The sequence below is a fragment of the Apaloderma vittatum genome, unplaced genomic scaffold (genome assembly GCF_000703405.1).
Source record: "Apaloderma vittatum isolate BGI_N311 unplaced genomic scaffold, ASM70340v1 scaffold13649, whole genome shotgun sequence".
Classification (NCBI taxonomy): domain Eukaryota; kingdom Metazoa; phylum Chordata; class Aves; order Trogoniformes; family Trogonidae; genus Apaloderma; species Apaloderma vittatum.
This window is the reverse complement of record NW_009737141.1, coordinates 130,910-157,887: the sequence shown is the minus strand read 5'-3', so window position 1 is coordinate 157,887 and position 26,978 is coordinate 130,910. Positions and strand designations below refer to the sequence as shown.

At 38.2% G+C, this 26,978-nt stretch overlaps 1 protein-coding gene across 1 annotated transcript in view; it reads left to right on the top strand.

Moving 5' to 3' along the window:
* Positions 1-1,219: 1,219 nt before the first annotated feature.
* SATB1 (SATB homeobox 1) overlaps positions 1,220-26,978 on the top strand; it is a 73,765-nt gene continuing 48,006 nt past the window's right edge. Inside the window, 5 exon segments of the mRNA XM_009877237.1 lie at positions 1,220-1,333; positions 4,233-4,468; positions 8,305-8,481; positions 9,279-9,405; positions 10,133-10,256. Coding sequence (XP_009875539.1) covers positions 4,258-4,468; positions 8,305-8,481; positions 9,279-9,405; positions 10,133-10,256 — 639 coding nt within the window. The 5' untranslated portion in view covers positions 1,220-1,333; positions 4,233-4,257.

The window sequence follows — 26,978 nt, the reverse complement described above, 5'->3', positions numbered from 1 at the left end:
TTATTGTTGTTTTTCAATTATTATTGTTTATTTTTTTTTCTGGCTTGGTTTTTGTTGTTGTTGGCTTTTCGCAACCTTCCTATTTTATATTTTTTACCCCTTCTTGCGAGTAACTCTTCTCGGAGTTCCCAGATTATTTTTTTTTTTGGATTTTTTTGTTGTTGCAGAAGCAGAACCAGGTTGTTTTTTTGGGTTTTTTTTTTTTGGTTTTTTTTTGTTTTTTTTAACAGAGAGGGTTGCTTTTTATTTTTTTTAATTATAATTTCTGCCGGTTTTGGACTCAGAGGGAGTGAAACCTCGTCACTTTTTGTAGTGGTGGTGGTGTGCCTTGTTGTGTGTGTTTCCTTCCTCCCGTCTGTTCTTTTTCTCTCTCCTCTCGCTCCCTCTCCCCCCTCACTCGCACAACAGCCCCCGGTAAATGAGAGAAGACAGGTCCTCTCTGCTTTTTTTTACATCCCAGAGGTGAGGTTTTAGGGATGGACTCCTGATTTCTCCCGAATAACTTAGAAAATCTTAACATTTTCCTGCAATTTTCTCTACACCTTTTTTTTTTTTTCTTTTTTTTTTAATCTCCAGTAGCGATCTCTGGGGCTGAGGTTTCCGCAGAAAGTTTGGGGGCTGTTACGGTGTGTATTTTTGCGGAGGGGGAGGGGAGCGGGCTCCTTCTGTGTGTGCTGCTCCTCTGGGTGCCTATTGGAGAATAATAGTGTAAGTGACAACCTAGAAGTAGACTTTCTGCTCTTCACACTGGATAGAAAAGCTGCCTTTTTTTTTTTCTCTCTCTTTTTTTTTTGTTTTAGATAACCCCCTTTCTCACTTGCTTCTGTACGCATTGGTTTTATTTTTGAAAGGATAGCTAGACTTTAGTCACCCTCCACCTCAATTTCAGCCTGCTACTTTGTTTTTTATTATTATTATTGTTATTATTAATTCCTCCTTTTGAGCGTTACACTTGTCTGATCAATTTGATCTTCGGCTCCTTCTTCCGTTGCTAAACCTCGAAAACTGGCTCTCTCAAAAGATATTTAATCTGTATTTTTTTGTCCATTGCCATTTTTGCTCATGGCTACTCCGTTTCTCGCTATCTATTTTTGCCCCTCCCCGCCTAGAGGAAAATAGCAACAAGAAAAAAAAAGAAAAAGAAAGAAAAAATAAGAGAATATTAGGGGAAGTAGTCCTCAGGTCTGCTGCCCCCCCCCCCCCCCCTCCCCCCCTCTAAAAAGGGGGGGAACCTAGAAAACATCAGTCTTGAACTTCTTCCTCTTCAAGAGCTCGGGCTGCAAAGGAAACCTCCTTTGTTTTTGTTATTTATATGCTGTCAAGTTTTGAAGTGGTGAGTTTCGGGTCGGTTTTGCTAATTTCACTCAGAAAACTGCAGTGTTTCTGTTTCTAGATAAGTACTTTGCTTCTTTGTCTCTTTAAAAGGTCACAGGGAAAGCTTGGCCTGGATTGTGAGAGCCATATGGAACGGATAAGTGCGGAGCCTCTCTCAAATGTGATTATGGGTTTTTATGGGGGAGGGAGGGAAGAGGAGGGGAAAGGCATGGGGAGGGGGCTGATTCAGGAGGAGAGGAAGAAATAATATAATACCGGCAGCGTTACATCGCGACAAAAGGAGATACCGCACCGACTCTCATTCAGAAATTGCGCGGTGTGCCCGTACGTGTGCGCTGTCTCTGGGAAACTGTGCCTTGAAATTGTGCTCTTCTCTCGGTGCCTGTGATGAAAACTTGTAGTTGTGAAAGATGCCTAAATGCGAAACCCGGGGAAACTCTTGGCCTGGAAGCGGCGGGGACGATAGTTCTTCTCTGCAACCCTCTCCCTGGGCAGGCCACGCTGGTTGTTGCTCATCACTATTCCAAGCTGAGGTTTCAGTGAACTTTAGCCTTGGGCATGGAGTTTAAATGAGTAAATTAGGTGTTTTATGTGCATGTAATTTTGCTTTGTAACATAAAGCTTTTTACAAGATGACTAAGCGGTGAAAGGGTGCTGATGGGTGGGTATTCTCAGGCCAAGGGAAAATGACCCATTTGGTGTTTTGGTTGTAGTCAGTGTATTAACTAAACTACGATCTATCACTTTTATTCACTGTACATGATGTAGTGCGATTCTGACTCATGATGACTAGATACTTTTTTGTAGCGAAGAGTCTTGGTGCCTTAGAGTACTTCTGAAGTTGCCAAAAGTGACAAGGATTTTCTTGTTAGAGGCTTTTTGTTTTGTTTTGTTTTACTCTCTCCCCCTCTTTTCCTTTTTTGTTAATCCTCTTATTCTTGAGAGAGACCAGTCTCAGAAGAGCAGCCCTGTAGTATGCTAGCATCGTCAGAAACATCAGTGTTAACGGTTTGAGGCTGTAATTCTTTGCTTAGGCTGCAGTTAACACAGTGTGTATATATATATATATATGAAATCCTTTCAAAAAGTGGCTAAAATAGACATGTTTGTGTTAATGAGACACAAGACCTAAAACAGATGTGATCAAAATGAATGGTAAACCTTAGCCTGTCACCTTACGGCATAAGGAGAAATAATGATTTTCTGAAGTTCGGCTATTCAGTGGCATTCTTGAGGTTGCTGGTAAATGTTCAGATTAATATATTGCGTCTCTCTTCACTATGTCGGGAAAAGCAGTGTGGTGTTCAAACATGAAAAAAATAGTTTACAGGATTGTCATTGACATATATACCAATGACATAGAAGTATGTAAAAAAATCCCAAGATGTTTAGGCTTTAATAGCTTTGCTATGAAATGTGCAGAAAATGTATTGAATTACCAGGCAACTGGAAGAAAGTAGCAATTACCCGATTCACACCAGTATTTCTAAACATAATTTCCCCAGTATTAGTATTTGTACTTGCTAATGTAAATACTAGTTCATAAATTAATGTCTGCTCACCTGTCCTTAGTGATTATATTATATACATAACATAATTGTCAGCATAGTCACACCTTTCTCATTCAGAGAAAGGTAGGGTAAAAATACCTAACAATCACAACAGTATTGATGAATGAAACCATAGCCAGAAAGATCTCTGTTCTCAGAAACTGGTGGTTTTTTTTTTTTTGTTTGGTTTTTTTTTTAGTAAAGTTCACAAAACAGATTCTGCTGAGTGACAAAAATCCTCAAAACTTACTCCGTTACATTCTAGGCTTGGGAGATCTATAGTTGTTTAACTGAAATTGTTGTTCATGAACAGAGGTCGCAAAAGTTTATAAAAAGGGAAATATAAGCATGCTATCATACACCTTGTCTTGTTTTGCTTTTGAAATTGCTTCTGGGTTTTTTTTGTTTGGTTTTTTTTTTTGGTTTCACATAGCTGTGCCAGCATGTAACTTAGCATCATTCCGGTTTTGGATTTTTTTTTTATATTTAAGAGCTTCAAAAGTACTGTAGAAATTGTGTGGGTTTTTTTCTGGCATTATATTCTGTGAGTTGTTACCTTCTCAGTTATTTTTCTTAATTGAATAAACTACTCCTTTTAACACTTTAACTTATCAGCAGAAAAAAAAATCATATTCATTTTTGAACTTTGCAGAAGTTGATAAACTCTTTATGTAATATTTGTTGGGAAACTCAAAAGCAACTGTCTCCCACCATGGCTTTCTGAAGTTAAATGTTAAATTCTCTTCTGACTTTTATTTTTAATGGGAAGAGGGATTGTAAATGGACAATATTCTATGTCTCTAATAAATCTGTTGCTCCCTCAACTAAAGTTTTAACAATCTCTCTATTGTTGTGCATCCGTTTTTTCTAATCAAGTAGATTAAGAAATGTTTCACTAGAACCTTTTTCTTTTTCTTTCTCTGTTTCTCGCGTAACACAATAAAAACACCCGGGATTAATAACAAACCTTTATGCGAAATTTGTAACAATAGATCTGTTGGAGCACATACCTTGACAATCATAATAATTTGTATTAGTCTCTCTCAGATTTAGTAGAATATCTCTAAAGATTTTTTTGAAGGGATACTCTAGTTGACTTTAAAAAAAATAATTCCATCAGATTATGATGCGATCATTCTGTAAAATGGGGTATGAGGTCATTTTTGGAGAATTAAGTTTGTTTCTTTTAAAAAAGACATCTTCTTTCCAGTCAAAATAGTTATTTATTATGCTTTATGAGCTTACGATAGATATATATCTCTCTCTGTACATGTGCAGGCTGTGTACGTATACATATGCGCACACGTGTACAACATATATATTTTTTTTTTTTTTGAATCATGGCAGGTGATCTTTAGAGGCGGGACTGAGTATGGATCATTTGAACGAGGCAACTCAGGGGAAAGAACATTCAGAAATGTCTAACAATGTAAGCGATCCGAAGGGTCCACCAGCCAAAATTGCGCGCTTGGAACAGAATGGGAGCCCATTAGGAAGAGGAAGACTTGGAAGTACAGGAGCTAAAATGCAAGGAGTGCCTTTAAAACACTCTGGACACCTGATGAAAACTAATATTAGAAAAGGTAACACTTTTGATAATTCTACATTAGAGAAATTTGATTTGTAATATTTGGGGGGGAAAGTATACTTTCGCAGACTCTGCTTCATTTATATTTCAGGATTAAATCTCCATTCTAAAATACTATATATTCCCAACTCTGATATAAATCACATTTGGGAAATGTTAGCTTCATGCTTGGGTGGAGCATCTTGCTTTACAGGGTGGAGTCTGATTTTTGTTAAGGTAAAGGCTAGCTGCCCTTATTCAAGCAAATTCCTAAGTTGAAATAGAAGTAATATAATGCATTAGTTCTTTGAGTAAGCGTTGGGCTAAGAAATGCCAAAATCTGTAAGAGTAAGTACCGAACCCCCAAACCAAATTCTCACCTTTCCTCTTAATGATGGTCCAAGCTTGGAAGGGCAGCAGTATTTCCAGAACAGTTGCAAGTTGTTGTAAAGGCGAGAGTGTAAATCTTTAGGTATCACATTGGAAAAGTCATTTATGATGTCAATCTTCGCAGTTTATTTTCTTAAGTACAATTCATTATTGAACAATGAACAACTTGGGTGTCATATTTTTCAGTGGCTGGTTTGCTGTAATTAGACATTTACACAAGGAAAAGGCACATTTAGAATCATTGATGTTTTTGTATGGATGGCTTTTGTTTGCAGGGAAAATACTTTTAATGGACAATAATTTATAAATTTTGCTTATTAAAATGTTGTAAGTCTTTTTGACCATGTCCTGCAGGCTTGCTAATTTAAATCAAAATATGCTGCATGTAATTTGGCACCTGTTTTAAAAGAGCCTCTACTTTTCTTGGTATAATCGGTGTATGTTTATAACCCAGATTTTTCATGCATTTGCTAAGCAAAGTGCAAAATGCAACCAAGACTATTAAACGCACAAAGTTAGAAGGCAGAGGAATTTCATTGTGTCTGATGCATAACATTTATCGTACAATCATTTATTTTTTCCTCGGTTTGGCGAAAACAAAGAATATATTGATCCTGAAATGAACAGACACAGCAGTCCGTATTGTTAGATCTTTATCTATTAAAAATGGAAAAACAGCACTTCAGCAAATTCTTTGGCCTCTGCTCATGATTACCCTATTTATTGATTGTTTGCCAAGAATGTATGCATCTTAAGAAAGCCAGGGTAAGAGCATTAAAAATATAATTTATTACGGCTTTTCAAGCAGAGTGCATTAATATTGTACAGTGAAGCGGTGGGGCTATATAAAAAGGACTTTCTGACGCCTGCAAACATATAAGTTCCATAAATTCCTAAATAGGAGATTTCAGCTGTCTCTGGTATTATGTGATATTTGCACAGCAAACTTTAATGCCAGGACAGTTTTAGACAAGGATTCTACAGACTTCGTTGCTGCTTATGGCAGACGTGCTGTTTACACAGACTCGTAAACCTTCAGCAAAAGCTCTAACACTGCCTTCAGGTTTAAATCATGCTGTATTTTTAGCAGTGAGCACTGACCAATGCTCTCCCCTTTAATACTAGAAGGTTATGAAGTTGCTGCACTTGGAGGTCTTGCCAAGTACTAGCAGGAGTGATCAGCCAGCTGAGATTGTGCTCTCCTGTATAACATTTTTCACATTAGCAGAAGGACAGTAGTGACAGTTTGCTAAAAGATTTAGTGGCTTGATTTGTAGTCAGATGATACCTGTGTCGCACTACCAGGATCCACCTCTGATAATCTATGCCGTGCATCAGAATTTGGCCAGGAGGTTCTCCTGTGTTGTTTAAAGTACTGCGTTTTCCAGAATGCTGCAGCTCACGAGACCAGGTACCTGGCGGAAAAGCGCGCTGCTGTGCAGCAAAGTACCTGTGTGTTGCTAGTTTTATGCCTGCTCATAGCTTAATTCATACGAACAGATAAAGTGAAAAACAAATGTGCCGTAGCTGTCGTTGAGTGCATCTGCACTGTTTATGAAGATGGAGCTTTGTTTACATTTTATCTTCAGGTATTGATGGTGAAAGTACTTAAGAATTTTGAGCCCTTGCTCTGAGTCAGATGTAGTAGGTCAAACATCAATTGTAAGAGCCTGGAAGGGGAAAAAAAACTAACCCAAAACAAACCACCACCTTTTTGCAGATGAAGCGTGTGTGTGTGTGCTTTAGAAAGCTCTCCACAGCTTAATTAAAACTAGTGAAGAAATCACCGATTTGCATGTGCTGCTTTTGCTTTGGTCTTCTCTCCCTTCCTGACCAGTCCCACTTAGATTTTTTATTTAAAAAAAGGACACAAAAAAAGACCAAAAAAAAAAAAAGCGCTACTTCCTGCACTACATAAATATTGGCAAGCTTTTAGTCTTGTCCTTCATGCTGAGCCTATTGGGCAAACTGGAGTGAGTTTGTGAGCTTTTCCAAGCAAGCCTGGAGGGGTTTGTTTGCCAGAGATTGACTCTCTGGTGAACAGATGTAGTTTCAATATACGTGCTTAAGAGAGATCTTTTTTTATCGTTATTTCTTGCTATACGTTAGAGCACAAATCAACAGACGTGGTCTTAAAGCGTTTATCTATTGTCAAGAGTAAATCTTTTTAGACTGCAGCGTGCCTGGTGCACCTTAGCAGGTTAGGAGGCTTCTGTAAGTCTAGAGGGCAGTGGTTGCAGAGGCATTAACATTGTAGGACTAATTGGAGTTCCTGGGTGCCCTGTTAAAATAACCCGTGTCATCATTTATGCTAAAGATGATACCCCTTTGGCAGGCTGCCATAAGACAGTTCTGTACATCTGCTTTTAACCCTTTTGCTTTCTGTCATTAAGAGATCCTAACCTATACTGCTCGAGGCAGTGGGACAGGACCGGGGCCTGAAACTGCGGGTCCTGGGTCATGGTGTCACCTGTGCCTTTCTGGGAGGCCGGGAGGGATTTTGACAAAGTCTAGGGATCTGATTGCCAGGAAAGACTTTGTCCCTAAAACAGCTTGGGTCATTTGTTACTTCTCTGTCTGTTGTCAAAAGGGAGGGGAAAAAAAATGAGAAAAGAGGGGGGAAAAAAAAAAAAAGGAAAGGAAAAAGGTTATTTGCTGAATATTCTGTGCAGCGTAGGGAAGCATTTGTCATATGATGCTACAAAACTGGAAGTTAGTAATTACTTTCAGGCATACCAAAATAGCAATGAATACCGGCAATGTGGAACGTAAAGTGCAGGAGGCAACAACAGCAGCAGCAAAAAACCAACCCCAAACTGCAGGTACACTTCTTAAAACGGCATTGAAATCATGATTTGTTTCTTAAAGATGCAAGTGAAAGTAGTGCTCAAGTGCACTCAGTGAATGAAGCACGAATTAGTGTTAACTTTTGCCTTGTTTCCTTGTGTACTCTTTTCAGAGCGAATGTATAACACACAAGGTGATTTGTTGTTGCTGTTGAAGGCAATTAAATATTTTTGGCAGGACTAAGAAAGTTTTAATGTTAACGAACAAAATTATGTCTCTGGTACTAAAATGGCTTACAGTGAAGACATCTGCAGTATGTATTTAGGTTCTTGTGCTGCCTGCTACTCACAACAAATCAGGCAGGACAGAGAGAATCAACTTCTCTTCAGTCAACCTTGTTATTTCTATAGAAGGTAATTCTTTAATCTGTATCTCGTCAAGCGAGATAAATTTGCATTTTTGCTTTTCAGAGAGATGTATGTTTTGTAGAACATTCTCTTTTGGGGGGGAGGGTGAGGGGAAAGGACTCAGGGAATACGTTTATCAAATATTTGTGATGATTCTTGATGCCTCCTCTGCCTGTTCGTACAGGTTTTATTTACATAACGCTGTATAGACCCACCTACTCTACTATAACTCAAGTTTTATATGTTAAATTTATTTTTTTTTTAATAGGAAGTATGCTTCCAGTTTTCTGTGTAGTGGAACATTATGAAAATGCCATTGAGTATGATTCTAAGGAGGAGCATGCAGAATTTGTGTTGGTGAGGAAGGATATGCTTTTCAACCAACTGATTGAAATGGCATTGCTATCACTTGGATATTCTCACAGCTCTGCTGCCCAAGCAAAAGGTAAATAAGATTACGAAATTGTACAATGAATTATGTTTGTGAGGTCTTGGGGGAGGGGCAGGATTTCTTTTAGGAATGTGATGCAGGTTTTACTTAAACTTCTTGCAGATTTTGTATCTGTATATTTTTTTAATGTGTTTTTGTTTAGTTAGTGCATGTTTTGTTTGTGGGGAATGTGGAGGTAGGATCTTTTTTTTTTGTTTAAAGAAAAAAAAAAAAGACTTCAACTGAATCATTAGTATGCTTATTGACCTTAATAATCTGCTCCACTGAGGATCCACAAGGAAGTGTAAAGCATATTTGAGCAGATGGACTGTTGAGAGTCAACTTGCATTTATGACTAAATATCCAGCTCTGTTTCTTTTATTTTGTTCCTGATGGTTTTATAGACTGCAAAGTATTTTTTTATTTTTTTGTACTCAGTCCTTGCATTGTAAAATGCTTTCTAATGTATTAATAAGAGTGCTCCCTATTATATCATATCCTACTGAATTCATGAGAACTTAATACACTCCTAGACATATTAAAAAATCTCAAATGCATTTGTATAATTTCATAATATAGATAAAAAATATCCTTGGTGGTGTGTAGGTGGGGGTTTAGCGGGGGGCTGTTCTTTTTTTTGCCAGATTTAAAAGGCTAAAAAAAAAAAAAAGGTGGTGATCGTGTTAAAATTGAATTATTCCTTTTGCCCCTAGGAACTAAGAGGTAAATTACTTTTTTTTTTTTTTTTCTCCCCAATTTCTCCTGTCCTTCTTACCCACTCCCCCTCTCCTGAAAAAATAAAAATCCTGCAGGGCTTATCCAGGTTGGGAAGTGGAATCCAGTTCCACTCTCCTATGTGACAGATGCCCCTGATGCTACAGTAGCAGACATGCTGCAAGATGTGTATCATGTGGTCACACTGAAAATCCAGTTACACAGGTAAGTTGCATACCAGTTCTGGGACGTGAACTGTTACTTGTCTGCTCTCACTGTTAATATTGCCTGTATTTAGTTCCCTCTGTGCCGTGTGCTCAAAGTACAAAGGCTTATCTAAATACCTTTTTAGTTACTCTAATTCTTCTTTAACTTACGGTATACTACTGCAGAAAACTTTTATAGCTCTGATATATAGATTTTCTTTGGATATCTCATTAAAACTATATTGCATTTTAGTCAATTAAATGATGCATTACAAGAAGGCGTTTTACATAAAGTTTACTTAAGAGAAAAATATTTTTGCATATCATGAACAATACCATCTGTGTGCATTTTGTGAAAGAATGGCTTGCTCACACTTACTCTTGCTGTCTAGGTTCTTAAATTTCACGGTAACAAAAAAGAAAAAAACGGTTAATATATTAATGCTTTTCATGATCAGTCGTGAGAAAGCATTACACCTTAAATTGTTTTACCAAGTGCATCAGAGCAGGAAGGTAGAAGTAACATGAAAAAATAGTCGCCACATGCAGCTGATGTATAATTCATGCATCAATACAGCAGATGTGTTGTATAAAGTAATTAACTAATCGGAACAATCAGGAGACCGAGAGCAATCTCCAGATGCATCTGCTTGATGCGCGAAATGAAATCTGTCTGTCTTAAAGGAATGTTCTGCAGCAGGATGCAATCTTGTAATAATCCCTTTTCTAATCTGTGTTTCAAATAGTTGCCCTAAACTAGAAGACTTGCCTCCTGAACAATGGTCTCACACAACAGTAAGAAATGCTCTGAAGGACTTACTGAAGGATATGAACCAGAGTTCATTGGCCAAGGAATGTCCCCTTTCGCAGGTACTTAGCATAACATGTAATAAATAATAAAGCACTATAGGCAATGCTGATGTGAGATTTGAGATTTCTACAGGCTGTAGCAAGTGGTACCCGTGGAGTGAATCTGCCAAAAATGCAAATTCGTTTGACCACTTCATGATCTTTATAAATATGCCTGATTCATTTTGAATGTAGACTTAAAACATTTCCCATGGGGAGTTGTGAAAGGTTGTTTACACCACACTAAAATTGTCTCACAGCAAACTGGATTTTAACTGGTTTTTGTCTTCAGTCTTTGAACTGCTTTGATGCAACTACTTTTTTCAAGCACATGCGTTCGAGATATTAAAAGGCTCTTTACTTACTGCTGTCAAAAGTACTATTGAATCTGAATGCTTGTTAGATAACCTGCAGTAGTTTTAAATGCTAATTCATAAACTGAGACAGTCTTTGGCATGATATATGAGAAGGGAATAAAGAATAAAGCTCTTTGGATGATGTGTTGTTGTCGCAAACAACCAAGGGAAAATCAGTTATTTATTAGTTCTAATCAAAATATACCTAAGCAAAAATGAAACCTAAATTTATGCATTGCTAAATATTGAACTGATGCTTTCCTCAAGCCTCAGTCGTATTTTTCTGTTTTGCCATTCTTTTTGTCATTCTTTTGTCAAATTACTGTAAAGGCGCAACTTCTTTTTCTGTGCAGTACGGCGTCCAACGATGCTGTAGTGTATTTATTTTTACCTTTTAAATTTTAAAATGTGTTTTGTTGTGGTGGAGATGTGGAAAATGTGTTTTTTGCAGTGGAGACAAATTCAATATACAAATAAATTATTCTGGTTGTGGTAGGGAGGGAAAAAGGAAATTAAGGAAGTCAAGGTATTTTTACAGGGATTTTATTTCTCTTGTTCGGAATATTAGAGTCTTTGTCTCTGACAGACTTTGGTCCATCTATAGAGGACTACTCTCTGTGTATCTTTCCAGTGGATATATTAGCAGGCTGTTTTCCCATCACTTTTTCTCCCCCCCTGCCGTGGTTAGATTGTTTTCAGTGATGTGGCTCCAATATAGGAAGTTTTGAAGTGGAAATAATCAAAATTATCTGCACTGGTTGAAAACCATCCCAGTAATATTTTACCTACTGTAAAAGCATGTGAGCTTTTGCACTGCTGGTTTATGAAGGCTGCAGACAATTTGGAATTTTTCCTCAGTTTAATTCAATAGTACTAGTTTTCGCTTGATACTGATGGGAAAGCAAGTGAATTCTATTGAGATGGATTATTTAATTTCTGTTTGGTCACTGTGTTTTGCATAGCAGCTTCTGTATTTATGTAGGTGATGTAATGGTGAAGCAGAGAAAAGTTTTTGAAAGGAATACTTCACTAGGGACTGTATCACGGTACTGGAGACAATTCAATAATTAGTTTTTAATCTACAGTGAATTTTTATATAAAATTTTTAATGGACAAAACCATCTTACCTAGTAACAGCTCCTGAAGTTAGTGCTTGAGATGACCAAAACCCTAGATTACAGAATTCTGATTTGGAGCTTTTTTTTTTTTTTTTTACTGTTTTGTGCTTCTTTATTTGTAAAGGAATATACTTAAAGCCATGAGCTTCTTCCTGTTGTTAAAAGCTTGCTTATTACTTTTGTCATCTCGATGTTCACCGGTGCTGCAGTAGTTGGCTTGCAAGAATTTACCTAGCTTCTGCTTTTCTTTTTCCTTTAAAGACCAAATCACATTAAGCTTAAAATACTTTTGGAAAAACAAGCTGTTACAGCGGTTGTTCTAGAGCCTGTCAGTCATCTAAATCTTCCCATTTCCCTCCAGGAGTTTGAGGGGAGGATGCGTGTTGATCTCAGTGTCCTTTTCACATGCTTATAAAGTGATCCGAATGTTCACCGTTATTTACCCATCTAATAATTCGTTGTATGTCGCTCCTATGGAAGGAACACTGATTTAAGAGTGACTGTGTTTAATTACCGATATTAAAGTTTGTAGATTGCCCGGCAGTAGCATGCTGCTGCAACAGCGGCGGGAAGCAGAGCAAGGCAGAGGTTGAGAGGGAATGTTTCCGTAGAGGGTCCATCAGAATGCCGGCATGGGAGATTCTTCCGAGAGCGGGGAAGTGGTCTCCCCTATTAGGTACTTCCATGGGCAGAGGTAATGCCCTATGAAGTGCTTCATCACAAATGCAAACTAATGCAGTGACGCTGTGCCATAACTTATTAACACTGTTATGGATATAATTTATTAACCACAGAAAAATGACTCAAAGTGGAAACGAGAGTAGTTATTTTCTGTCACTGTCCTTAGCAGTACTCTATTTTGTGTAGGTATGGAAGGATTTGTTGTAAAGTATTTAAGTTGCTGTGCCCAATGCATGGCATCTATGAAGCCCCATCTGAGTGTGGAAAACGGGGAAACATCATGCTCTCTTAGAATTTACTGTATTTTCTTAATTAATCTTGCTCACAATTATTCAGAATACTGATATTCTATGTATTGAAAAAATCCCCAAGCAAACTACTTTTATAGTGCGAATGTATTTAATAACTTGAGAATACGTGAGGAAACAAACTTTGAGATCCAGTTTGTCTTAACTGTAGAGTCTTGAAAACTTAACAGCATCATCTGCTTGAGTGCATGCTGGTTGGTTGTTTTTTTTTCTTTTAATTTTCTTTTTTGCCATTTATTTTCCTGTCTAACGAAAACCTTGGGGAGCACAGGTATCAACTCTTTATGCCTTCCTCTGTAAAATACTACTGTGACTCTTACTCTCATTAGGAGAGTTGAATACGTGATCTCTTTTGAAGCTTCTGTAATCGCCTCGCTCCGTGACTGATGTGGCCGCATCGGAAGGCCAAGTTTGTCACTCAGTATATGAGCCCACATCAGAGGGAATCCCCGTTGACGTGGCTGGGGTGGACCGGCGCAAATGCGTGGCTTTCAGTTGCTGTGGAATTGCAAGCATCCATCCAGAGGTTTAGTCTCAGATTCTTGGTATCAATCAGGCAAAGTAAAATTCCACATGGAAAAGCCAAGCCTGTTCTGAATTATGTGTTGCAGCGTGTTTTCATGCTTTACCTTGAGTTTGCCGATTTGATTTCTAGAGGCTAGCAACATACGCAGATACTGGGTGAAAGATTTTCCACATTTGATACGCATGGCTCGCTTCGCTTCTGGTTCCTCTCCATATCTCTTTTGATGGGGAAGGCAACTTAGAATTTAATCTTGGGCTCAATTTTGAGGCATCTTGTGCATTCCATTAAGTTGGTGCATCTCATGGGTGGCCTAGATCTTATTTCCCTCATGTCTTGGCTCTTCAGTCTTCAAAGGGTTGTAAAGAAATTGTTCTACCATCAATTCTTGTTTCCAACTCCTTGCACAGAAACTCTACCTCAGTCTCTTGGGAGCTGCTCTAAAGTGATCAGGCAGAGAGGCAGGCCTGTTGCATTTATTTATTTAATGTTAGTCCTTCCATCTCTCTACTCAGCTTTAGTCCCAGCATTTTTATATTTCACTTTTACAATTTTGCTATTTTAGTTTATAGTGCAGAAGTCTCTTATTACTTCCAAAGTTAAAATAACTGAAATACTACAAATCCTATTTATAATAATATTAATAAGGATTTTTTTTTAGTTTTGTCCCTATTGAATTATTCTTTCTCCCTTTCTTTCTCTTTGTATATACATAATTAGATAAGCTTTTATGAAGGAGAGAAGAGGAGAGAACATGGGCTATTGGTCCAAGAAAAGGCTGGAAATTCTTTTGATAATTCTGAAACAAACTCACTGTGTAGTTTTGAACATTTAGACGTACCCGTTGTCTTGAATTCTCTAAGTTTTTTCCATGAAAGGGAGATAACAAGTCACCTACCAAATGAAGAGATTGTAGAGATTAATTAGTATCTGAGCACTGCTTTAAAAATGTGGCAGTGGTCAAATGACATTGATTTTTCTACTAGTATTATCTCACCTGATTTTTTTTTTCTGCAAAAAGATTTTCTAAATGATTGCTGCTAGTATTCACAAACAGGCACTTTATCGAACCTGCAAAAGCACTTCTGAAGCAAGATACTCTTTCTCTTCCCCTGAAATGCAAAGGACTTTTTTGTTTGGTTGGTTTTTTACTTTTTTTTTTCCTGTATTGCTTATCATTTGAAGCTGCTTATATCTAGCCTGACTCTCAGGACAGCCAATAGTAAGTGAGAAATCAATAGATGAGAAATCCCAGGCCTGATGCATAGCAGAATCTCAAATCTTTTTGTTTCTTATTTTTTAAAATGTTTTTTAGGGGACTTGCAATATTTTCATGGAATATATCCAGAGGCCGTGATACTTTTGGACATAGTAATTTACAGATATCACATTACTATTGTAAACTTTTTTGGAAGATATTTGTGTGCGCATTCATCCCCCATCCTCTCTCTCTCACCCATGCCTCCAATGTCTTTTACATAGTTTTGCTGTTGATGAGGGAATGGCATTTTTTCAGCTGGAGGGATACACACTTGCGTTCCGGGAAACGTATGCGCACACAGAACAAGTGGTGGTATGATACCACAGTCTGAATAGTTTTGCACTTGTGATAAATATAGCTATCCTGGCTGCATTTTGATCAGACTTCTGTGCTGCAGCGAAGGATTGTCTGCCTCTGACACGGTCGTGATATAGATCGTATACTTTGCTTTTTGTGCAAATATCCTACCCTGAGTTTGACTGCTGGTTTATGCAGATACCGTGCAGGCTCTATATGATCTGGCAGAGATGCCAGGCAGGAAGCTCACTCAAAACATCACTGTCTCTCGGTTCGCCCCATCTGAAGGCTTCTGGCCACCATCGCACATAAGCAGCGTAACAGAAATCCTCTTGCATTTCCTCATTGCTGTTCTGACCCACACCCCTCCCCAAAAATCCCAACTGAAAAAAAGTTGTGTTTGCTAAAATGACAATTTCCAATCACTGAGGAATGAGCTATTGAGAGTTGCCAAAACACATAGGTTTTTTATGAGTGACTTTTGATTCATGCTTTACAAAACTGAAAGGTGGGTTTGCCCTCCCCTTTCAATTTTACCTGCCTAGACCTGAGATCAAGTCCTTGAATTTCTTTGTTGCTTGTGATTCTCTTCTCCTTCTCCTCCTCCTCCCCTCCCCCAATAATTAATAACCTGAGTAAGGAATGCAGCTCCTTTTTCTACTTTAGAAGTTACTGTACTTTAGATTTTAAAGATGTCGTTAATTATTTCAGGGAAGCAAATCCTTGAGGGCCTGAGCTCAGGTTTTGGCAGGCAGGGGCTTTCAACCCACCCCTCAGTTGCTCAAGAGCATTCACTCTGATGTCTCTTCAAGCCGACATGGTATCTGGATTTTTAAAACATTCACAATTAACTATTAAAATTTGCGCCCGTAATTTTTAGTTATCCACACGGAACGGGCAGTGCTGAGATGAGTTGGCGAAGATGAAATATGCATGTTGTAAGGCTGTGTAAGGACATTCGCAGGATACTCAACCTTTCAATTGCTCGATCTTTTGGTCACTGATTTATGTTCTTCAGATGCATCTAAATATTCTTGGTGTTAAAGCTATGTCAGTCTATCTACAACTACTTTATCTGGCAGTACCCTATTAAAGGAGAAAATATATAGCTGGTTTTTCTTGCATTTTCATTAGAATTGACTATAATGAGGATGTCCAAATCCCTTTCCAAAACAGCTATGGGGCCTGGACTTATTGTAAAGAAGAGGAAAATGTACCTTGTTTCTCAGATAAATACAGCTTCTGACTTCGGAGGACTCTGTAAGGTGTCAGCATGTCCCTTAGTGTTGATGCTGTCATGATGTCTTGTGTTTCTGCTTCTGAAAAGTGGAGAAGAGCCCAATGGAGGGATGATACTGGTGTGGGATTTTTGGGTTTGTTTTTTTTGTGTGTTTTTCTTTTTTTTTTTTTAACATTCCTTAAGTATAGAGATATAAGCAACTGTCTTCCACCAGACTGTCCTGTGAAAAAAAGTACAAAATTAATGCTTTTTAAAGGAATAACATTTTTGTCGCTCCCCTCTTTTTGTGCTAACCACCTGGGATATTATATATCATCAATTTTGAGAACTGTGTTCTGTGAACAAGCATCATATAGACTTCAAGTTTTAGGGAAGTAATAATGAAAAAGGAACCCAGCACATTTTCTTCTGATAAGTTTTCCTTCTAAAACGTGCATGTGTTATAGAACTGAGCCCTGCTCAACTTCTGTTTTTGCTCAGTGGTCCCGGGTGGTATATAGAATAACTTGCATTATAAATATTTGTGGTGATGTTCTTCTTTTCTTTATATATGTATATATTTATATATGCATATAAGCATGGCTTTTTTTTTTCTTTTTTTGCATTTAGGAGGTTAAGAGGCAGTCAAGTAATGCACTGCTACAAAATTCTGTATTCTTTCATTCATGTTTCTTGCATACTTCTTAACGCAGTCATGGCCGAGTGCGAACCCTGATTTATTTTTTTTTTTCCATAACTTTATTAGAGGGTTAACAAGCCACTCCTCCAGTGTTCTTTAAAGCAAGATTGCAAATAAGTCTTTTTTTCCCCTTCTTGTTCTTACTGGCAAATTGTTGGCTGTAGAGTACTGCACAAGTATAAACAACATGAGAGATCCTTTAACATAACATGAGAGAGCCTTTAGTCGCTTTGCTCCCTAGCTTTGGAACTCATTGCCAATTGAAGTAAGGAAAGCTCTGGCTGTTGGGACTTTTAAATCTAGACTTAAAAGTTATTTGTTCTGTTTAGCATTTTTAAAACGATTCTATTAGGAATTGTATGTGCTTCAGTTTTAATTTTAACTCATAATGATTGTAAAGCACCCTGGGATGCTTGCATGAAGGGCGCTACAGAAACCCAAGATTGTATTGTACTGTGTTGTAATGTATTGTATTATTACATGGTGCTGGAGTTGGACCACGGACAATTCATATAGAAAGCATTTCAATACTTAGCTGAGATAAGGAGTGCGTGTGGGGGGGGGTACTGTCTCTTTTTGCTTCTTTTCCCCCTTTTCTGTCAGTTATTTTATTAAACTAAATTAACATGGCAGTTATTCCCTAAGAAATGCCAGCATAATTTACTGCTGTAAAGGGGCTCAAAATGTAAACCAGATGATAAACTAAAAATAAAAAAGTCCACATTAAGATTTAATTGCACTTCCCTTTCTATATTACGTTCTTATGTAAAATACATTACAAAACAGTACTTTCTTTATCACTTCCTTCACTTTTAACTGAATTTCATTAACAATAAAGAAATATATTGTCTCTGTTTCAGTAACGTAACTTGACAGTTAATCCCTTAACTTGATGTACATGTCTTTAAGATTTTTTTAATTTATTTTTTTTTTCTATAAAGAACATGATAGCACCGACTGGAGCCAAGTATTGCACAATCATGTGATTTGCAAGTTTCCCAGCTCGCAGCTTTGCCAGTGCAGGTCAATTCACACCTGCCACACTTATGCCATTCTGGTCCTCATGTTGCTTTTCCTTGGTGATTGTCAGAGGTAGAGAGAGTTGTGCGTGCGGCTCCTTCCTTCCCCCCTCCCTCCCCGCTCCAAATGTGTGGTAGACCTTGTGCATTGGAAGTGTCTGCTCAGGAATTAAATGGAGTTTAATTTCTGTCCATTAGGAAGCTGCTATCCACATCACCAATTAAGCCTTCTATTTAAAGGGCGAGGAGATACGTATGTCTACATCTTAATCACTGCTGTGACTGGTTTGCAGAGACCTTCCCTGACTGGTTCAGTTATTACTAGCAGTGGTGGGAGGCACAGAGATCAGCATGGTTATAAAACCTGCCCAAAAGCTGAGCAAATTCTGTAGGTGCTGTAGCGTCACTGTCAGCAGATTTAAAGCTGAGGTACGGCTGTGTTAGGGGACGCAGGGCTGTGGGCATAAAGATGCGTCGGGAGAAAATTACTTGAATTGGTAATTTTTTACCTGACGGGAACGAAAGCAAAGTAGGACCCACTTACCGAGAGACAATGTCAAGAGATCAGCAGCTCTCACCTGGTCAGACCAGACTCATTGCATGTCTTCACTCTAATCATAGCTTGGAAGAGATGCATTTCTCAAGCAGGCTCTGAGCAAAGCTCTCAAAGCTTGCTCTCCTCCCCCCACTTTTTTTTCTTTTTAATTAATAATTAGGTTCTTCCTTTTTATTTCCAAGAAACATAGGAGTAAAACCTAAGGCAAGGGTGAGCTTTCTCTCTCTTTCCTTGGACACTTCTTTAAGAACAGCACAAACAGTATCAGATTCCCCCAGTGCCTTGCAGCAGTGAGCAGAGGACAGGTTTTACAGGACAGCAACAACCTCAGACCTGCCTCACTCCAAGCCATGGAATAAACTACTCAAAAGGGAAAAGTCCTGTTCCCCAAGGGTGGGAACAGATCATAGAATCATAGAATGGCCTAGGCTGGAAGGGACCTGACATGTACACCTGTCTCTTAATTAGTTGGGTTTTTTTGGTTTTTTTTTTTAAGTACTAAGATTTCCTATGCTGAGAGTTGCACAGGACATTCATAAACTCATGCTGGAAGAGGGAGGAAACTGCGCTGAAGCATTAAGACCTGTGCCTGGCTGTGCCACCAGTCCGAAGGATTTGATACCTTTACTGAACTTCCTTGGAGAAGGATCAGTTTCGTGATGATGACAAACTGAGGCACATGCAGAGGGCATCACTGCCAGTGGTCTTTCTAGAGACAGAGAGAAGATTTCAGCTCCCTAAGTTTACCTGCTGTGTTTGTATTTAAATCAGTATACCTAGACTCTCTCAGAATTGTGGGGCTTTGTGAGTGTGTATATTTGTACATATATATGTATCACAGTAAAATCCCACTAAAATATAATTTCCATCTAGTATGTCCCAAGACCCTTAAAGCAGTGTTCCTTACTCTGTACTTTTTATGAGGAGGAGCTTTATGTGCTAAACTTAATCTAATGACATTTATTTGAAATTTATACATTATAATATAAGGGGTAACTAAGAAAAAAATTTTAATAAATAGACCCTCAAAGTACATATGCATATTCCACATGGAAAGCTGGCTGGAACATTTCTCTTTTGAGATACCTTCATTGAATCTCGCATCTTTTTATGAATTCTTCAAACTATCTATACTTGTTGCAAGCTCTTGTCTGTGAAAGGCAGCAATACAGAGATGAAACTAGTAATTTGGTTAACATAGCTGCTTTTAAAATCTCACATTCGTATGATTTTGCGTAATGGAAATTAAGAATCCAAAGCAAATTTTATAGTATAACTCATTTTTTTTCCTTGTAAGTTTTTAAATTTATCTCAGGACAGGAAGGAGTTTGTTTATGTGCTTTTGGCAGCATAAATATCGTCATAGAATTTGAATCTATATGATTAAGAATAATCAGATGTCCAAGTGGCTCATGAAGAGGCACATGGACTGAAACAATAAATCCCACACTTAACCATTTAAACAAAGGATAAGCAAGGGATGTTGCATTTGGCACTAGAGGAGTATTTAAGCAAGCAAACAGAGGCGTGAGAGATGCCCTGAGTAGGAGCAGAAATCAATGAATTTTAAACTAAAAGCTAGTCATACATCACAAAAAAAAAAAAAAAAGGACAAAAAAAAAAAAAAAAAGGTATGTATCTATTGGAAGAGATTACCCTGGGATGTGGTGAAAGATCCAGCACAAGAAGTCTTCAGATCATTATCAGATGTTTGTTCTAGTTCAGCCATAGGTAACTTGGCTGAATTCAGAAATTGCTAGATGAACTTCTGGGATCTCTTTTTATGTAGAATCCAGATAGATGCTCAAAATGGTCCTTTTGGCCTTCAAAAATCTACAAAAACTTGTGTAGAAAAAGGCAACAGAGATCAAAGAAAAGGCTTATCCTAAACACCAAAAGAAATTCAGTAAGACAACTGTTAGTGCTACTGAGTCTGATGACTTCTTGTCTGGACATTGTGCCTTAGGGCTCAACTTCATGCCAGACATCTGATGCTTTGCCTAGCAGAACAGTGGAATCCGAGAAGAGACTTGCTGAAAATCATGTCCTGTTTCCCAGCAAGGAAATCTTTCTTAACGTGATGGATAAGGCTAAGCAATTTTGAAGAGCCTTTTACAAAAACTGCAGTGAAAACAATCATTGTGGCTGGCTGAACATAGAACAGTTATCAACATCTCTGTCAGGAGAATGAATATACTTCATTTTTGTGGGAAAGTTATATGTGCCCAAAGCCGAACTTAATGAATTAACAGATCTAAAATGTCCCTTGTCATAAAAAGTGTTTGCGTTAGGACAGCACTTGGAAGCCTATGCATTAGGATTTAGCATTTCCAGACAGGAAACAAGTCAGAAGCACTTTGACCTGGCTGGAACAGAGTGGTTGGTAGTAAAAGCGATCCACCTGAGAGGAAGGCTGAAGGTGTCTCTTACTCTGTTTTTTCACCGTATCAATCTGTGACATCTTGAAGGCCCCACCTACCCCAGCCTTTAATCCTGTACAAGAAATGCTGATTTGCCCTGTCCGTATCTGTTGTCCACGATCTGGATTGTCCTCCTGGGCTCCAGCTTGCCCTAGCCTTGTTCCTTGTGCCCCAAGGAGCAGAGGTGAGCGTAGGCACCCAGGCTTCATGTAGGAACAGCAGCAGCCTGGAGAGGGGCTGAGGACCCTGTCCATGTTATGAGACTGGGAAATCCCCTTGGAATAGCTCGGCTCTGGTCCTGTGGACTTGAAGTCCAGCCATGGTTGGAGCGTGGCTTCTGGGTTTGGCTTCATCCAGCAGAAATTCTGCCTGTGCGCCCTGAGATAGCTTTGTGATGGGCACCGAGGTAGGTGCAATGGGGAGAACCCTTGAAAGATTGCTTTCCCAGTTCAGACTAAAAGAGCAGTGTAAAGCAATCTAGTTACTTCATAACAGCTTTTTCGGGCAGATTCATGGCTAAAATGGATAGTGCTTTCCTTACCCGTGGAGCTTTCAGGTTTCAGAGGTGTTTTGGCAGATGCAAAGCAAAATCTTAAGGCGTAATGATTCTCCCCTCAAAGTGTAGGACTGTTTTCATTCCATTAGGTAAACCAAGAATTAACTTATTATTGAATGATTATTTTGCATTTTATCCCTGCTGTTTTTTGGGAAGGATTTAACCAGGACTTTTACAGTAAGCACCTGCCATTTACAAATGGTGTGTAATAAAAATCAGGATTCATAAAAAGGTTCATGTCGGACATCTGACAACAAAGACAAAAACGTGTTATGCCCTCTTATCTTTTATAGGTTGAGGTTGTGACTTCTTTTTTTTTTCTTTCCTTTTTTTCCCAAGTCTTAAGGCACTGTGCCCTGAAGCTTGTAAAGCAGTTACGAAGTTCTTCAGATCCAAATTAACGTTTCTCACCTACCTATATTTCTCCCTTTCAAGCCTTTAACCTTTGCAGATATAAGACTAGTATCTTAGAAAGCAGCTTTTTATCTGAGCTTTATTTATATCAGTTAGTGGGAGATGCTTGGGAAACATTGGGAGAATGCTGCTCTGTCATACAGTAACTGGGAATTTACATTATGAAATAGTAAAAATAGTGCAAGATCAGTTCCTTCAGATGCTGAATCCTCATTTCTGATTTTCAAAATCTTCCTGTGTGGGGGTATATTTCTGTATATATTTAACTATATGTGTATGTATATATGTATGCGTGATTGGGGTTCTTTTTGTTCTATATCTTCCCTCGTTACATTCAATGTAGCTTTCTGTTTATGTTAATATGTACATTTAAAGACACCATAAGGCAGAAAAGGAGGGAGGAGATAATTTAGGCTTTACAAGAATAGGAAAAAGGAGGAAAGTCATACTCATGTGTTGGAAGAAAGCTTGTGCTGTCATTTTAAATCTGCCTTTAGGCAGTTTTAACTTATATGACCAGCATTTGCCATGCAGATCCTTACTTCTCCTGACCCTGGCAGCAGTATGGAGGTCAGATAGCCATCCAAGTGCAATGCCAAAGGCACAAACAGAAGTTTTTTTTCTTCTCTCTCCATCTGTGGATTTTTTCCCTTATCCTATGTGTTTATAGGGCGTGCAACAACAAATTCCATTGCATTACTTGCTATAGTTCAAGGTAATGGACCAAGGAATTTAACATCATTCTTCATATGCAATTAAACTGTCCATTTCATGATTCCTTGTCCCAAAAACCAGCTAGTGACTGAATATATTTGCTTTTATTCAGAGTGGCAGATGATAATTCTCTGTCATACTAGAACACTAGGAACAACATTTTGCCCTGGTTGGGTTTTTGCAGTACGTGGGCTGGCGTAGGCTCAGGCAGGCTAAAATCTTTTGATTTGGGGATAATCTTGTGTTAGCCAGTTGGAGCTCAAATGTTCCCTTCTCATTTGAAAAATGTTAACGTAGAGCCTCCTGAGAAATAAGCACTCCTAACAGTTAAAGCGATGCTTGCAATTTCCACACAAACAAAAGCCACTGATAGTGGCTCCGATCAGGAAACAAAGTTCCTCTGTCCCCTATGAAAAGATTCCCCCCATCCCCCGCAATCTTTTAAGTTCTGTTCTGCAACTTTATCACTATTCAAACTAGGTGTAGAGACAAAGGCTTGTAGGTTTTTCTCTTTTCCCCCTTTCTTTTTCTTTTTCTTTTTTAAAGGCATGTTAGTGTTGCAGCGTTGGAACATGCAACCCTGCTGGTATCTTAGTTTGCAGAGTGGAGGATTTATGGAAGAGAAAATGGAATAGAGCCTTAAGTTTGGCTTAAAAAAATGGAGCCAGTAGTTTGACAGATTGTTCAGTAAATGTTCATTTTATTGAGAATTATAAAAAAGGTGCTTAACGCCTCTGTGCCATTAATATAATACATTAAAAGGTTACTGCCAAGATTAGTGTTTCAGCTCTGAAAATTGACTGTAGGGTTTATGGGCAGCACTGTTCATATTCTGCTTGGAAGATGAGGTATCTTTTACTTACCACTTGACAAACCATTATGTTGTTACAAGGCTTTGTATTGAAAAACTTGATAAATAGTAAAACGTAAATAAAATCTCATTTGAAAAGCGGGAGAATAGTTGCTGTCTGTCTTATAGCCAGATTTAGCAGATGCGGGTTTGAATGCAAAACAGTTGTGAAAATAGCCAGTGTCAAACTAGTGCAAAATTAAACTTGTGGGGTGTTCTGTTTTCAGTGTCTGTTATTGTTGAAGTACTCCATTTCAAAAGCATGCATTCCTTCCTACAGAAAAAAAATCAGATTCCTTAGTTGAAATTAATTAGCATTCAGAAACCAGATAGCATGTTTTTGGGTATTCATGAGATCTCTGTTTGAAAAAATGTTTTTAACTTGTAGAAATGTGTTGCAACACACAGATGGGAAGAAAAAGAAAAAAAAATCTCTTTAGCAAGCACTGTGTGTAAAAGGAATATTACATTTTGCACGCTCCTGATTACCCTGTGTAAACAGTTTTTGACATCTGTCTTTATAGTTTTCGAGGAGAGGAAGACTTTGTTAAAAGAACCATTTTTATACAGCAGTCACCATTTCAGTCTTGCTTTACCTGTATTATGAAAGCAGATGGTCTGCATGTCTTTTGAATATTTATAACTATCAAAAACAATCTCTTGCTATTCACCCTTAGGCTTATGAGATGTCAGGACTGTTCTGGTTGAAAAAAAAATCATCTTGGGTGTTTACAGAAAGAGGATTACATTAAGCTGAAATGACTATACATTTTCCAGTTTAATATTTGTCCATCAGCTGTTTAATCGTATTTAGATAATTGTGTAAATAAGTTGTTGCAGCCCTTGCCCCTTCCACTGAGCAGGCTTGAAGCTTTAAACACCGATGAATGAGTTGCAAAAAAGCTCAGATTTTTTTTTTCTCCCTAGTTAAACAACCTGGAAGGCCTAAATAAGTTTTGGTTACAATGCTCCTTTTGAGGGAGATGTTTTATTTGCAAAGGAATCCCCAATATCTAATTCAGCCGAGCTGTTTTAGGAAGCTGCTACGTCTGTTACTCTCTGCTAAGTCTGGTAGCATGTATTTGTTCTGGGTAAATACCGCAGCCCAGCTACCCCTTCATGAGGCATGAAAACAACCTCGTTCTGCCCATATAAAAATAATTTTAAGGTTATTTAGGGGAAGTTTTGGGACTGTGGGGGTTAAAAGCTTTTTTGACTGGAAGCTGAGCAATCACTGATAACAGATTTTGCTGTGGTTGGTTGATTTGGCAGAAAAGCATGAACAGTTTTGGTTTAGATGATTGAATTAACCTGATTAACATTGTTTTTGTTGTTTTGCAAAAAAAGGACAACAGTATACTTCTAGCCACGCTCAAACAATACTTCACCTGGTTGGAGAGCAGCATTAAGAAGCTGTGGCTCAGTAGGACCTCCCTCGCAGCACCTGCGGCGGTGGCTGCAGCGACTGGGCGGCGTGGAAGGCTCGGGTCCTTCCCGCAGCTCGCGGGATGCACCTTGCGTCAGGTTCTGGCACCAGCCGAAAAGTGCCTGATGCTCCTGTTTTATTGAGTTTTGTTTGATGGGCGTATGAAAGGTGTTCTAGTTGAGATTTAAGATACTCTCCGAGGGAGTTCCTCAACTTTCTTCGAGAAAGGGTGATGCCTGGTTCTCAAATCCCTGGTATTTACTCTTCCTGAGAGAATGGGATTTGGTTCAAACTACGCTGGGTGAACCTCAGCTGAACTTCAGAACGAATTCTACCCTTACCTCCACACAGTTGTTGGATGCCTAATTATAATTAACTTATTTGGCTTAAAAAAGAGCACTTGGGCTGCAGCAGATGGTATCATTCCAGAATAGCGGGCTTTCTGTGAAGGTGGCACCATTTCAGCTGAGATCTCCTGATTCTCAGAGCAGGGCTGCAAGCGATGTGTTTGAGGGGCAAGAGGGGTGGAGGGAGGGGAAAGAGGGAAATTTGGGATCTTGAAGTCTCACAATTTACTTTCAAGGGTAAACTTCTCAGAGATACGTTAAGACTGCGGATCTGTGACCACTTTTTGTATTCTATCGATTTTCTCTGCAACGTGTGAAAGAGAAATCAGATTATGAGTGAGGAATGCGATGCACTTGAATATTTGTATGATATATTTATAATCGTCATCCTTGTACAGGGAAAGCATCTGCCTCTGTGCCTCACAGATAAGGAATGCCTATGTACAGTAGTACTCAAACATGATGTGCTTCAAATACAGTAATTTTCATTTTGATTATTGATAAACCAAGACATGGGCAGATCTTCACATGGAATGACCTGAGAAATAAGAAAAAATTCAATATGCCTCCAGATTATGTTGTGGATCTCTGAAGACCCCAAACTCATGAGGTTAATCTTCAATTTTAGGCCCTAAGCATAGTGACATTTGTATATATAGATTGCCATTAAAATATATAAGAATTCTACAGCAGTACGAATTATACAGGAATTTCTATAGCAAAGTGCATCTCTGCACTGACACGCCTGCAGGTTTGGTGACAATAAATAAAGCATGGAAACAATGAAATTCAGTGTTGTCAAGTCATTCTCTGAGTTAACAAGGTAGTTATATTTTATCTGGCTTGTAAAATTTTGCCTTCAGTGAATTAGTAAATAAATCATTGATTCCTCCTGATGAGGATTCTTAGCGTAGGTAATATCGCTTGAATGTTTGCATGAAGTGTTCTTGAAGAAAAAAGCAGGATAATTTTAATTTTAAAATGTGTTGATAATGTCTGTGGTTGTTGGTTTGATTTTTTTTTTTTTTTAAATCTACTTTGAAGAGCTGGAGTAAAATCTCAGTATTAGCCATCAGAATATGAAATTTGCATTGTGTCAAAGAAGCTAAAATTCCTAGCAGTGTTATTTAAACAGACCAGTCCCCTATTTGGTGGTAAAATAAAGTAACTGCATTAAATTTATTCTTGAAGAAGCAGGGATGTCACAAACTGCCATGTAATTGGCATATCTTGTTTGTAAAATGACATGGAAGGGAGGACTAGGAAATTGTAGACAAACATCTTCATCAATAGTAGGTAATTTACTACAATTATTGTTAATACACATGCTTTCATACTTTCTAAAGTTATTTGGACTGGAAAAGGCATCTGAAAGGGGCAAATTAAATCAGAAAAAATCACCTTGAAGTCTAAATGACACCCACAAAGTATACACAAGCTAATATGGGATGGTGGCCCATTACATGTGCAGTTCCCTGTTTTGCACATGCAGATCTACAGGTTTTGCATGCACAGAGACTGTACATTCATATAATTTACCAGTTCAGATCCAAAAGACTTTAAATTAAACCTTATCTATCATGCACCCATGTTTAAAATGGTTTAATCTGTAAAAGAGCTTACACAATAATTTTGTAAGTATTAGACATTAATGATATTATTGTTGTATTGGAAATTGAAATTGAGTTCAGCTGAGCTTGGTTCAGGTCATTCAGGCTAGAGTGGTCTATTAAGATTTCATTCTCCCTGTATACCACTGATGAAAGGCTTCTAGCTAATTTCAGAAATGCCAGAATAGTATCAAGGAGTGGTAAAAATTTTGGTGATTTGGAGAAACATTAAAATAGCTGCCTGGTGAAGAGAGGGTATCCACATTTGGCAGAGATAATACTGCCTCACTCTAGAAATTCTGAGCCTCCACAAATAGGTTGTTACCAAGTAATATGTTAGAAAAAGGTTTTAATGTACTTCACTGAAA